Raw genomic sequence first — 13993 nt, 5'->3', positions numbered from 1 at the left:
GCACGGGTGCACCTGCCCCGGCCGCAGTCACCTCGCCCGTCGGATGGGTGGCCAGGCAGTGTGGACTCTGGCTCCCTGACCTACTAGGGTCAGCCTGGACTTTCATGCGCAGAGCGTGGAGGCCACGCCGCTGTCCCCGCGCATCCTACGGGCGCGGCCTCTCCAGCCGCACGTTGCCAGGCACATCTCCTGGGCTCAGCCCCATGCTTCGGTGTGGTCACTCCGTCTCCGCTCTAGGATGTGCCCCACGCTGGGACTGAGTTCTGTGCTTTGCTTTCATTCGTGCTCAGCCTGGTGGCACTGGCAGGAAGGAGCAGCGTGGCTGGGCCGCAGCCCTGAGCGCCCCGTCGCCCCTAACAGGCCCCCTCCTCCCCTCCAGGCGTGGGCCGACGCCTTCCGGAGCAGCCCTGACCTCACGGGCGTCGTGCACGCTTACGAAGAGCTGAAGAGGAAGGGCATGGAGTTCCCCATGGCCGACCTGGACGCGCTGTCCCCCATACACACACCCCAGCGGGTGAGCCTCGGCGGCCGCGTCCCCAAGGGCCTGTTGCAGGGACAGCCTCTGAATTATTCAGCTTGTCATCAGCCTCCTTAGGGCTCCAGGGTGTTTCTTGTTGATAACGAGCGGGTGCGGGAGAGAGACAGCTGGTGGCTGGTGGCTCAGGGACCCCCCCCCACCCGCCCCGGTTTTCACCCCAACTGTGGGAGAAGGTGACAAAGGAGCAGTGTGGACGCTGTCATGGAGATGGCCGCTAGGGTGGAGCCATCCTGGGAGGGGCCCGGCACCTGCTCTCCCGAGCCCAGGCATCTGGTGTGGGGACCGCATCTCCCAGGGCGGCCGGAGGAGCCCCACCTCCACATCGGCAACGCCGAGGGGCTGGCGAGGTCCCTGTTCATGGGTTTTTGAACTGGACAAGTCAAATGGATCTAAAATTTACTTTGGGCTATGAGTGGTCACCCTTGACTCCCGTCAGCCTTGGGATGCAAAGCCCCGGGAGGGCCCGCTGAGGGCAGCTCCCACATGCTAGCAGCTTCAGGAGGGAAGGTGCCCAGGTAACGCCATCCTTCCTTTTCGGGGGCAGCCAGGCCCTCTTCTGCCCCGGGAGAGCCGGAGGCTCAGGATCTGGGAGAGGCACCCACCCCAGCTCCCTCTGCCACGGCCCCGTTTGTCCATCTCTGAGGGACGGTGCCGTGCAGGCCTCCCGCGTGGGCACGGCTCACGTTCAGGGGGTCGCGAGGGGCCCAGAGGGAAGCACGAGGACTTGGGCTTTCCTAGTGTTTCTCTCACGTGATCCCTCCAAGCCACTTGCTGCACCTTGTGGAGTAAACCTGTTTTATTCTTCGAATCGTGACGCAGAGCAGCGTGGCGGTTCCTGTAGTTACAGAGAACGTTCAGCAAATTGCATAATTACTGTTTCTATTAGTCCGCTTGTAAAGGCCAAAAAGTAACCTTCTGGTGCCAAACGGGGGCTCCTGATTAGAAAACTTACCAGCAGGCCCTCCCCTCCGATCCCGAGGTGGTCCTGACGGTGGGAGAGTGGCCAGAGCCCTCACAGGGTGCGCTGGGGGCTGCCTCTGTGGCCCGCCTCGGTGTCTGTGAGGTTCGTGGAGGGAGGAGGGGTGGGGGGGCGGGGGCAGTGCCAGGCCACTGCCCAGGCGGCCCAGGCGGACAGAAGGCTTTGTCGTTGCCGTGCAGAGCGTCCCGGAGGTGGACCCAGCCACCAGCATGCCCAAGTCCCAGTCGCAGCCGAGGACGAGCAGTGGCTCCTCCTTGGTGCCGCAGGCCCCGGCTCTGAGCGCTGCGGGCCCCATCACGGCCAATTCAGAGCAGGTACGTGCACGCTTAGGGGCCACAGGCGAGCCTGCCGCTGCCCTCGGTCTCCCAGGAGACAGAGGAGGCCTCCCCAGACGGGCCTTGTGAAGGGTGTCGGCGACATGGGTGCAAGTGCCCGGCCCTCCTGAGGGCGCGCTGTCCAGGGCGGTGGTCACTCGAGGTGGGCGGTTTGGAGGACGGGACGGGGCAGGGGTGGGGCTGGCAAGAATCACAGCAGGAGGTGAGGCCAAAAGCCCGGGAGCGAGCGAGCGGAGTTGTGAAGGGCCTCGGGTGTCCACAGAGAGGTTTAGACTTATCCTGAGAGAAGTCAGCCTGGGCCAGGGCGGAGCCTGCAGGGAGGACCAAGTCCTGCTGCGTCCCGAGCAATGCCCAGTCTCCCCGAGTTATTTCCTGCGGAGCTAATGCTGCCTCAATGCCAACCTGGATTCTTTTGGAGGAGTCTGGAGATGAGTCTTTAGACGAATCTATAGAACTTCCATTAGTTAAAAAGTGAGGATTGGTCAGACTTGAAAGAAAATCCATCCACTGTTTCTGTTTTTTAAATTCTCATTTACTATTTGTGACAGTTTCATTATTATGGAACCTCATTTAAACAGAGGGCTCAAGCGATTGTGTCCGGTTAGCGGAGTGTGTGCACATTTCCGCTCTGTGGGCCCCGAGGAGGGGGTAGCCGGGCAGGTGGTGGGCTGGGATCGGACAGGCCTGGGCTCAGCCCGCTGCTCCTGGTGAGGCTTCAGCCGGGTCGCTTAACCTCGGTCTCCTGTCAGTAGACCGGGCGGCGGCGGTCCTTCTCTCCTGCCCTACGGGCGTCATGGGCCGGCTGGGCAGTGGCAGGAAGGCCCCTGGGATCCCCGGAGCAGGGAGGAGGTGGAGGCCGCAGCTGAAACTACTGCTGCCCCTCCTGGGCCCCCGCCACAGCCGGCACCAGGCCTCCCAGGTGACCCTGGGAAGAGGGAAGGCGGACGCGTTTGCAGTTGGACGGCCACCGAGACCCTCCCCTGATTGGCCGTCTGCGCCCGGGGGGAGGTCGGGAGCGGTCGGAAGGAGGGTCTGGGATGGGCGAGGGGACATGGGCAGGACGAGAGGGGGCTGAATGCGGTGAAGAGGGACAGCAGATCCGACTGGGCAGTGCGGGGTGTGCCCCTGGATGGCCACGGCTGGCCTGTGAGGCTCAGAGAGCTGTCCCTGCTGTGGGAGAGGCAGCCCGGGTCCCGGCTCTGGGGAGCTCTGTGGAGCTGGCAGTGGGGACAGCCACCCCTGGATGGGGAGCCGGTGGGGAAGGCACGGCTCAGAGGCCGCTGTGCTTGGAGCCTCGATTCCGGGCCAGAGCCTGCAACTGTGAGCTTCCTAGTCGAGGACCCCAGACCTGCAGGGACCTCGGAGGCCACGCTCTCCACCACGTGAAGGAGCAGAAACGGGGCCTGAGAGGCTCACTTCCCCTGCAGGCCCCGCTCGGCCCCCTCCCCCCGCGCTCCGACCCAGCACTGCCCGCGCTTCCCGGGGCTCCCAGCTGCCGGCGCCCCCCGTGCGCAGACGCGGACAGAGCTGGCCCGCATCCACCTGGTGCAGGCTCACTGACCCCATCCCCACGCTTCCCCCGGCCCCCACAGATCGCCAGGCTGCGGAGTGAACTGGACGTCGTTCGGGGAAACACAAAGGTCATGTCCGAGATGCTAACGGAGATGGTTCCCGGGCAGGAGGACTCGTCCGATCTGGAGCTGCTGCAGGTGAGGGCCTCCGGGCGGGGGGTGGGCGGGATGGGGTTCGGGGCCCGTCCTCTAGAGGGACCGAGCCCGAGGAGGCCCGCGTCCAGCCCACGCATCCCGGAGGCGGTCAGAGGCCAGTCCCAGGTGCTCTCTTCTTTATCCTCTTTAAAAACGTTTTTTCCTCATTGTAAAATGCCAGTTGCAAAATACGTGCCCATCGAAAGAAAAAGGAAGTACAAAGAAGAAAATGGTTTTCTTTAACCCCAGCGTCCTCAGATAAGCACTGTCGGTGTTCTGATGTATTTTCTTTCAGACATTTTTTCCATGTTTATTTCACATGGGGTTGAGATGGTATCAGGTGTATGATTTTATGTGTCGCTTTGTTCACCCAACATGACGTCACAAACGTGCAGGGACCGCTAGCTGTTCCTGCTCGTGGGAGCCACTTCTGAGACTTCTGGGGTGAAGCTGAGGGTCCCCGGCCAGGGTGGCCCACGTCCTGGCTCCAGAGGCTCTGTGGCTCACTGGCCACCTGCAGGTCTGGGAGCCAGGCGGAAAGAGCTGGCCTGCAGGGTTCCTACCCCAGGTCCGCCAGGCCCAGAGCTGGCGCCCAGCTCTCCTGATACCGTCTCAGAGACTCTGGCATCGGTGGGAAGTGGCAGCGGCCCCGCCCGCAGAAGCAGCACCTCCTGGAGGGTGGAGAGGACGCTGTGAAATGTGAGGGCCAGCGGGGAGCACCTCCCACGCCTGCCCCTCGGGGCAGCCGGTCTTGGTCCCCTGAGGGCCACGCTGGCTGCTGTCCTCCAGGAGGGCACGCTTCCCGGGTGGCCTGGTCCCAAGCAGCTCTTGCCGTGCCCCCTTCCAGCCCCTAAGGGGGTGAGGGTGTGGGTGGGGGAGACCTGCCCAGGGTGTGGGCTGTGGTCCCCGCTCTGGAGGATCTCACAGCGGGCGGCCTACCTACCTGGGTCCGGGCCCTCCGGCTGCTCTGGACGCCGAGCGACCAGTGCCCGCAGCAGCCCAGCTTCAGGCATGCCATCAGTGCCGCGTCAGCCTCCATCTGCGGTCTGCGGGGTTCTTCCAGGCGTTACCCAAGGCGCAGGAAACTGAGATCAGTCCAGGAACAGTGCAGGAACTGAGGGGCCTCTCGAGGCAGCTCTGTGCTGTGTCAGCACCAGAATTCTTGCTGACAGGGGTTTGCAGTGGACAGAGCTGAGTTCCTGGTAGCAGGCGCAGCAGAACAAAGCCAGCCCTGCGGACAGCCAGGGCCAAGCAGACAGCACACACCTCTGCGTGTGCGTGTGTGTTTAAACACGCCCATCAGCCAAGACAAACAGAACCTGATCTCCTGGCGTCAGCTCACAGTTTTCAAAAATAGGTTGCTTCCCATGACGTTTCCCTTCCCTCTGTCTTGTTCCAACTCCAAGCCTACCGACGTCGCTGCTATCTTATAAGTCAAACAGAGAGAATGGTTCTGGGTGTCAGTGGGAGGCTGTCCTTTCGGCACGAGAGACTTGGGAGCCGGCAGCTCTGTAAGCAGACACGGCTGTCCTGGCCGCTGGCCTCACTCCTCGAGCCAGCCGAGCAGGATCTCCCAGGGGTTGGGGCTGCATGTGGGAAAGTGCCACGGTCTGCTTGGAAAGGGATGGGATCAGACTGTGCCCCGGGACCCCTCACTCGAGCTGGAGGGTGGCCAGATTGCTCAGGGCAGAAGCTACCCAGAGCTCAAAGTGGAAATAAATGCGTTTGTCACCAGCCCAAGTGTTCATGCCCACAGAAGCTGCTGTGGATTTGAGTAAACTGCTGGGAGGAAATGGGAAGAGGGAAACGGGAGGTGTCGGCGAGGGCGCGCCGCTGCAGCGGACCAGCATCCTGGCCGGCTGCGTCCGGATGGCTTCCTGTGCTTTGCACAGGACTTGCAGGTGTGGCCTCACCCGAGGCTCGCAGAGTGGCAGGAACTCAGGCAGCGTGGGCGAGGGGAGGCGGGACCCCGGAGGGAGCATAGCAGCTTCCCTCTCTGGGCTGGGAGAGACCTGGGAGGCGACTTGTCCAGCCCCACCCTGTGCTGATTCCCCATGCTGGCAGCATGCCTGGTGCTGCCTTGTTTCTGAACATCCTCAGCAACAGGCTGGGGAGGCACTTCCGCCTCCAAACACATGACCTGGATAGACTTTGGGAAGCAGCACGACAGGGCAGGAAGAGCCACGGCTTAGGGATCCCTGGCTTCACTCTGGGCCTGGCCGCTGATGAGCCAGGTGACTTAGAGCCTGGAGCAACCTCTCCCCGTTGGCCGGTCGGGAAGCGGCTGCTTGAAGCCCGTCCACACCGTGCCTGCAGCCCCGGTCTGTCTGCTCCACCCGCTGGAGCAGACACAAGTTCCTCCCTCACGTAGCAGGTCCTTCCATGCTTGCAGGCTGTCGGCCGCCCTCCCTCGGGTGGCCCGGTGGTTCTGAGCAGGGGGCAGCGCTGGGGAACCTGCAGCCTCCGTCTCCCTCCCTCACGGGCTGTCCAGCCACGTCTTCCCTGTCCTGAGACTCTGCATCTCTGTCTGCTGGAGCTTATGCCCTTGGCTGCGCCTGGGAGTCCGGCCTTGGGAATCTCTAAAGATCCCGATGCCGGCGGCCGTGCCCCCACCGCCCCCAGATCAGCCTCTCCAGCTCTGTCTGCAGTTAGTGATAACGCGTGATTAATCCAGTGACGCCCAGGATGGGCATCCCTCACGGCCATCCCTCAGCTGACGAAGGAGGCCCATCCCACATTGTGTCTTCAAGTAGCAGATGGTTTAGCCCCTCTCGCTTCTTGCCTCATTTCAACAAAAACCAGGGGGGCCAGGACCATTTTCTCTAGAGAAATCTAGTTTATTCTACGTGTTCAGCTTCATTATTTCCCCCTTTCCCTTCAACAAAGACTCTGTCTCCCTCCTGTCTCCTTTGCAGCTGTAGAAAGCAGATCTTCAGGGCCTTATTCCCTGCGGGTTCAGAGGAGACCCAGAAGATGATTAAAAGATTGTTTTGCAAGGTGGGGAGGAGAATGTCCCTTGAAGAAAAGATACAGGCATTGGGATGAATTAGACAGAAAAGGGACATTTTACAAGTCTTCTGGTGGATGGAGGGCTTTTGCACCAAGAGCAGTGACCAGCTGCACTCCCCTCTGTTGAGAACCAGACCCCAGAAGCCAGACTGAGACCGTCCGCGTTTAGGAAGTTCCTGTCCCAGCTGTTGCCAGGCGGGAAGGGCAAGCCGGGCAGGCTCTGGCTGTCTGTGGCTCAGGACCAGAAGAAGGTGCCTGTCCGGGTGGTTTGGAGGCAGGTAGGGTCTGCCTGCTGGTGACGGCGTGGAGGGCCCGCAGGCAGCCAGCGGGTGTCTGTGGTGGCACAGATCTTCATGCTCTGGTCCTCTCCCGTGCAATCTCTTCTCGTTTCTTCCTGTTTAATTTTTTTAAGACAGTAACTTAAAAGGTTGAAGCAAGGAGAAGGTGAAACTTTCTCTCTGCAGAGACCCCTGGAGACCCCTGATCCGGGCCGTGTTTAGGCAAAGCTCCGTGGGGGGTCCCTGGGTGCCAACCCAGGCGTAGAGCATGCGAGGCCCTGCCAGCGGGTGGGGGATGTCCTGCCCGCCTCTGCCCCAGCTGAAGGCCACGGGAGCCAGACCCCAGTGCACGGCCTCGGGTCTCATCCTTCCTCCAGGCGAGGCCCCAGAAACCACCTAGCGCTTCCCAAACGTTCTGCAAAGTGATGGAACACCTCCTCCATGAGTGAAACTCTACAGGGACCTATCAGTGTCCGAACAGATGAGGGCATAGCCACCCTGCCTGCCGTGGTGGTGCCCAGCGCCATCGGCAGAGCTTCACCTCTTCCCAGCGCCCCCATCGCACCCCGGGAGAGATGAGCCTAGGGCGCTGGACCCCCAGACAGCTGATGGTCAGGGCTGCTTGCTGCTGCCTTGGCCGCCACACCCAGCTGGGACTGGGCTCTGGGGGGAGATTGAATCCAGCCCTGGCCTCTCCCTGCGGGTGCTACTGGTGCTTCGGGCATGTGTGCCAGGTGCTTGAGACGCCCCCTGCAGCCTGCTGAGGGGCTGGTTCTCCTTGGGCTGGCGGCGCCTCCGTGAAGCCTCCTCTCGGGGGGCTTCACCCTCTGGGGTGGTTGGGATCCAGTCTGCACCTACTGGAGGTGAAGGGGAGCCCAGGGCACTCTAGGCAGTCTGGGGCGGCAGTGCGGGCTCAGGGCGTGTTCATAGCGCACAGGGAGTCTTGGCGGGTGAGATGCATGATGATACACAGAGGCTGGGGCATCCTGTCCCAAGTGATAGGGTGGCGTCTGGCACGGTCTGTTGAAGAGAACAAGCAACTGCAGAGAATCACGTTTTTAGATTTTCCAGACGGTTTGTGCAAACCCGTACTCTGCGCACAGCAGGGTGTGCGCTAGGACGCTTGTCCATCAAGAGGCGCCGCCTGGCGGGCGGGGCGGGGGTCCACCTGGCCTCCCGCACACGCCCGGCTTTGTGGACAAGCCTGGGCCCGTGTGGCTTTACGAACTGGCACATGTATTTGCAAAGCAAGTAGAGTGTGAACAAGGGGCACCCGCGGTAGCCAGACCTGTGTCCCCAGGAGCTGCACAGGACCTGCCGCGCCATGCAGCAGCGCGTCGTGGAGCTCATCTCCCGCGTGTGCAACGAGGAGGTCACCGAGGAGCTGCTGCACGTCAACGATGACCTCAACAACGTCTTCCTCCGATACGAGAGGTGGGAGCCGGCGCGGGGGTGGGGGGGTGGGGCGTGCAGAGTAGAGGCGGAAAATACTCCTCGGATATGCTGACCTGTTCCCATGAGGGGGAAGTGCTTCTTGTTCTCCTGGGAGCCAGCAACAGGAACGTGCCGCAGAGTCAGGCGCTGCCCTTCATGGGCCTCGGGCTGGCCCCTGTCACCCCAGCCCAGGAGGGAGGATGGGGCTCGGGGACCCTGCGCTCCTGCACCTGCTCCTTTGAAGATCCTCTGAATCTGAAAAGGATTAAGGGAAATCCTTAATTAAGGGAAATCTATCAGGGAAAAAAAGATTTCCTCTTTCCCATTTTTAAAAAAAGAGAAAGAGAGATTTTCCCTTCCTTTGCCACCACCAGCGTGTGTGGAGCGCGGAAGCAGGCAGGTGTGAGTGCTGGGAGAGACACGCATTTCCGTTCTTCCAAATCGTTTTCGGGTTTGAGGTAACAAACGTGCATATTCTTTTGCCTTCCCAGAGCCGTCCCTCAGGGAGAAAGGTGAGTGATCCAGGCAGTGCTCAGCAAGCAGGGAAGTGGCGAGCGGGCTCCCATCCGTGGCTCTGACGGGGCTGCCCCAGAAAGCACCTTGGCCTGGCCAGCCTTCTGCTCCTAAGGATGAGGCCTGGGCCCCGGGCCGCTGACTCGTGGTCTTATGACCTGGCATCACGTAGGGTCCGGGTGACAGATGCTCGCATCTGGGCCTTAGAGGGTGATTTTGCTGTGGTTGCCACAGCTCTGGGCTGTGTCTCAGCTTCGACCATGGTGGCAGCGGTGGGTGGCCCTGTGTCCACCCGACAGATGACGAGCCCTCCACAGGAGGAATGGGGGCCCGTCTGGGGCCCCCTGTGCCACGGGAGCGCAGGAACAGAGCCAGGGGCCTCAACTCCCGGCCCCAGAGCCCCGGGTTCCTGCCCTGTGGTGCCAGGGTCTCCACTGTAAACAGGCTGAGCTTTTCACCTGTTAAACCCGTCTCAGCCCTTTCTGGCACAGGGTGACAGCAATTCAGAGGCAAAGCCCGGAGCCGGCAGCCCTGAGGTGCCCTTCCTGCCAGAGAACCTTTGCTAAGACTGATGGTCAGCAAGGGCATGGGAAGGTGCTCCCGCATGACAGCCTCAGGGGGGGTCATATTTCTGTCCTTGTCGACCACTGAGGATAAACTGTGTCCCACGGGTGGCCTGACCAGGTTGTCCCCCCGGGGATCCCTGCTCACCAGGTGCTGAACCCAGCACATGGGGAGACCCAATGTGGAGCAGGGAATCTCAGCAGATCCCCAGCTGGAGAGGTCTCTTGGCCTCTTAGCCTGTGGCGTCTGGGGCTGCCATGCTGGTCCCCACCTGATAGAGAATGACCTGGGTGCTGGAGAGGAGAGTCTGTCCTCGGCCAGGCTGCGGCCAGCAGGCGGGGGCCCTGGCTCACCGACCCTCCCGCAGCTGCTGGGGCCTGTGCCTGCCCTCCTCCTCCACGCGCCTGGCCCTGGGCCCCACCCCTTCCCCTAGCAAGTTAGCCCTTCGGCTCGTCACTCCACCACAGAGCTGTCCAACGGGGGGGGGCTGCTGTTCTCCTCTGGATCTGGGGCGCCCCCAGGGAAGGTGGCTAGCCCTGGGGGTGCTTATGATGGCCTCCTGCATGTGCTAGCCCGCACCTGCAGTGCCCTTGGGGAGGCTGGGAGGCTGATCCCCACTCGGGGGAGCCCCATGCAGCAGCAGGAAGGGCGAAGTTGTGTGTTGGGGGTTGTCCACTCCCTGGCCCCCCAAATGGGCCCGGTGGTTCTCCTTCCCCAGAGCCTGGGTCTCTGCTGGCCTCCCGGCCCACGGGCCCCGGGAGCTTCCCAGGCCAGTGGGCTTTGCGATGCCGTGTCCCAGGCACTCCCTCTCCTTACTCCACTTTCCTTTCCCCGTTAGGTTTGAACGATACAGGTCAGGCCGATCCGTTCAAAATGCCAGTAATGGAGTGAGTATTCCTTCAGAATTCTCGCCTTTCTGGAGGCCGGGAAACCTGGGGTCTCCTGGGGTTAAAATATCCGGGCGAGGGGAGAGCAAGCTCTGGTGGGTGGGCTCTGAGGAGGTGCCGGCAGGCACATCCCTGGTGGGAGGGGGCAAAGAAGCCCCCAGGACCTCGCTGTCCCTTAGATGGGGGAGGGGCGGGGGGTAACTCACAACAGCCCACCCGGGACCCTGGGTGGTGCCTGCCAGCCCACCCTCGGGGCCCAGCACGTGGGCCGGGGCTCAGCCCACCTCCTGCCCGGCAGGTGCTGAGCGAAGTGACAGAGGACAACCTCATCGACCTGGGCCCGGGGTCTCCAGCCGTGGTGAGCCCGACCGTGGGGGGCACGGTGCCCCCGTCTTCCCTCTCGTCCCAGCTTGCGGGCTTGGGTGAGTGTCCCGGAACTGCCTCCCGCCCCCCCGCCCCCCGCCGGCCTTGTGGGGGACCCGTGGGACAGCGTGTGCCTGGGTCCTGCTGTGCCATTTCAGCTGAAGGCTTGTTCCCTAAACTTAGAGTTTGAACCCGTGTTGGAAAGCAGGGGTGCGGGGTGGTCCAAGGGACTGGAAGCTGTTGGCTTTTTGAAGAAAGGTGGCTGCTGTGTTGTATGTGGCATATTCTCTATGGCTGGAGTGATTTCCTTCTCAACGTCAACCAGGCCAAGGGTGGCAAATAGGTATCAGCTCCTTGGGTGCTTGGCACGTGGGCCCAGGAAGGATGCTGAGGCCACGTCGGGGCCTGGAAGAGTCCATGGCTGATCGGTGACGTCTGCCCTGGGCTTGTCAACAGGAAGGGGTTTGCTCTCCTTGAACTAATAGCAGTGAGAGTGGGCCATCCTCTGAAACCTAAAACAAAAGATGCCATTTTTTCGCAGTTTGTTCAGTATAATGTGTGTCCGTGACGCTGGATGCCCCACCCGGGCTGGATGAGCCCAGTCTGGGACAGAGGAGGTCACAGTGTTACATGACCTCAGCACGGCCCTCTCAAAATGCTGTCTTCCACCCTGCGCTTCTGTTTCCTTAATATTTGTCTTTGTACCTTCGTCTCATTTCGGTTGAATCAAGCTTTCACTCAGTGCCCTGCCAGTTGCTGTACTGGCTTCTCGACCTCTCATGTATCGGTAGCCACTGTTCCTCTTTCTCTGCCTTCAGTCTACCCAGCATGTGGCCACCAGGCTTAATACCTAAAATTCAGATTGGATTCCGCTGCCCCTGCTTTAAAAAGCTCTAGTGTTTCCCCATCGACTCCTTTGCCGGCGTGTGACCTCTTCAGCAGCCTCGTCTCTCCGCCGGCACCCTTCGCGCGTCACCCACTCTGCCCGCCGCCCAGCCCCCCTCCCGCTCCTGTGGCAGTTTCCGGTCCCCCGCCCATATCTCCACCTAATTCTGTGCTGCTGTCTGTCCCCCTACTCTGTGTACCCCCTTGAGGCCGGGAACCGCGCCAGAGTCACTGTGGTCCAGTCAGGGTTGAGCTCTGGCCGTGCGCGCGCCTACGAAATACTTGTCACATAAGTGACCTTGGCCTGTGGCCTCTGTGACCGGCTCCCAGGGGCGCCTTGGTGCGGACAGGAGCCTGCACGGCCCGCCTGCTCGCCGCTCGCCCTCATTCGGGAGCGACTTGGGGGGCTCGGGGGCTGTTCTCGTTCCCTTCTGCCCCCCCCAGGACTTCAGCCCGCCAGGTGACTTCTTCCTAAGGTCAGCCCCACATTTGCTGTCGCCCACCCCTCCTCTGTTCTGTTGCACAGACCTGGGCGCGGAGAGTGTCAGCGGCACCCTGAGCTCGCTCCAGCAGTGTCACCCCCGGGACGGCTTTGACATGTTCACCCAGACCAGAGGGAGCTCCTCGGCTGAGCAGCGCAAGACGTATGTGGGGACCCTTCCGGTGGCTCTCAGAGGACGCTGGGCAGGGCTGACCCCGGCCTGGGCCCACGGCCAACACAAAGGGGCCTTTTATTCACTGGGGCCAGGCCTTTCCACTCCGGTTGCCGGGACCTGGCGGTAGACACAGCTGTTGAGTGGAGGCCAGCACCCCGAGCCGGGCGGCCATGCGGGTTCCTCCCACCTGCTCCCCTGCTCTCCCTGCCCCCGCGCTGCTGCTGCCTCAGAAACTTCGTCTGTAGGAGGAGCAGGGGGCACGGGGTGGGGCAGGCAGGCACCGAGTTGGTTCCTCGCCCCTGGGGTGCGAGCAGCGTCTTTCCTGACAGCGGCTCTGGCCAAGATGAGCCCTGTGGAATTAGGGGAGTTGATTCCAAAACACACAGCCCCCTGCATCTCCCTGGAACCTGCTTTGAGCTTTCTGTTCAGCCTTTGACCACCTCCCCCGGGACCCAGCATCTTGACGCATCCAGCTCTTTGAGTCCCGTACTCAGGACTCAGCAGGTTGACCAGAAGCCCAGGGCCCCAGGCACCTTTTAGCTGCTTTCAAAATGGATACAGCAAAAGAAGTCGGGGAGCAGAAGAAGACAACCCCGCAATGAGTGACAGACCCTCACCCCAGACCGGGAGACCACCTTCCTTGTCAGATGCCACTGAGGCTGCTGCTTTTTTATTAATATTATTATTTTATTTATTTATTTATTTAGGCTGTGTTGGGTCTTTGTTGATGTGGGCGGACTTTCTCTAGTTGCAGCGAGCGGGGGCTACTCTTCGTTGCGGTGCACGGGTTTCTCGTTGCGGTGCTTCTCTTGTTGTGAAGCACGGGCTCTAGGCGCGCAGGCTCAGTAGCTGTGGCTCGCAGGCTCTAGAGCGCAGGCTCAGTAGTTGTGGCGCACGGGCTTAGTTGCTTCACGGCATGTGGGATCTTCCCGGACCAGGACTCGAACCCGTGTTCTCTGCATTGGCAGGAGGATTCTTAACCACTGCGCCACCAGGGAAGCCAAGGCCGCTGCTTTTAAAATAAGAATTGTGACCCCTTTGCTTCTATCCAGTCTCTCGCTCTAAGCAGTTCCGGGCCCTCTGGCACCCTGTCCTTGAGCTTTACAAATGCCTCTAGTGTTACTTAACAGAGGGAAATGGAGGTGGTACAGAGTCCCAGACCCCAGAGCGAGCGAGTGGCTGGGCTGTGCTTGAACCCAGGCCTCCTGGCTTCAGCTGCGGCCAGACCACGACCTAAATGCCGAGGCCTCTGAGTACTCGTGAGGAAGGTGCCGAAGATGGAGGGTGGTTGCAGGTCACCACCTGTCCGTCCCCCGTGACCACTCTGCTTGTGCTGCTTCGTCCCCAGGGCCACCTACGAGGACCCCCAGGCCGTCGGAGTAATTGTTTCTGCGGTAGACGGTCGGAAACAGAACCCCGAAGTGGTAGGTCTCTCGCCCTGTTTTTCTGCCTGGGGGGAAAGCAGGGCCGTCTGGTAAAGCCAGCTGGAGAGTTAGGCAGAGCTGGCGGCGCGGAGGGCAGACTGGGGTGAGCCATGTCAGCTCCTGAGTGCCCCCCACCCGTGGGGACGCCCATATCAGGACACCCAGGAGGAGACAGGCCCAGAGAGGCAGAGATGTGCGGAGGGCACTCCGCCAGCCATCTTGGGCGGGGCTGCACCCCGGGGAGGTCTGATGGGGAGCCTCTGCTGTCCCCCATGGTGGCTCTAAGCTCTCAGGGCGCAGGGCTCCTGTGGCCAGAGAGGGTCTCTCCCCAAAGGTTGCAGTGCCCTGGGGTGGGCGGCTCTCTGACAGAAGGGAAATGGAGGCCTGGGCCTGTCCCTGCAGGCCTGCCGTCAGAAGGTGGC

The 13993-nt window shown here is 61.7% G+C and overlaps 1 protein-coding gene across 10 annotated transcripts in view; it reads left to right on the top strand.

Annotated features, from left to right (window-relative positions):
* The window catches only part of TOM1L2 (target of myb1 like 2 membrane trafficking protein), an 83578-nt gene that overhangs the window by 56957 nt on the left and 12628 nt on the right, over positions 1-13993 (top strand). For 6 of the 10 annotated variants that reach the window (XR_003792088.1, XR_003792090.1, XR_003792091.1 and 3 more), the window contains 9 exons: positions 380-514; positions 1697-1831; positions 3445-3561; positions 8146-8279; positions 8771-8791; positions 10195-10243; positions 10542-10665; positions 12018-12135; positions 13496-13571. Coding sequence is in view for 6 of the 10 variants with exons in the window: in XM_029213264.1 (XP_029069097.1) it covers positions 380-514; positions 1697-1831; positions 3445-3561; positions 8146-8279; positions 8771-8791; positions 10195-10243; positions 10542-10665; positions 12018-12135; positions 13496-13571 (909 nt within the window). In the remaining 4 variants the exon portion in view is untranslated. The remainder of the gene's footprint in view (positions 1-379; positions 515-1696; positions 1832-3444; positions 3562-8145; positions 8280-8770; positions 8792-10194; positions 10244-10541; positions 10666-12017; positions 12136-13495; positions 13572-13993) is intronic. The other 4 variants (XR_003792089.1, XM_029213268.1, XM_029213266.1 and 1 more) reach the window with 1 other exon arrangement.

Source organism: Monodon monoceros, unplaced genomic scaffold (assembly GCF_005190385.1).
Source record: "Monodon monoceros isolate NGI ecotype Baffin Bay Population unplaced genomic scaffold, NGI_Narwhal_1 Super_Scaffold_9, whole genome shotgun sequence".
Lineage (NCBI taxonomy): Eukaryota > Metazoa > Chordata > Mammalia > Artiodactyla > Monodontidae > Monodon > Monodon monoceros.
Note: the sequence above shows the minus strand (reverse complement) of the source record. Positions and strands in the feature narration are given on the sequence as shown.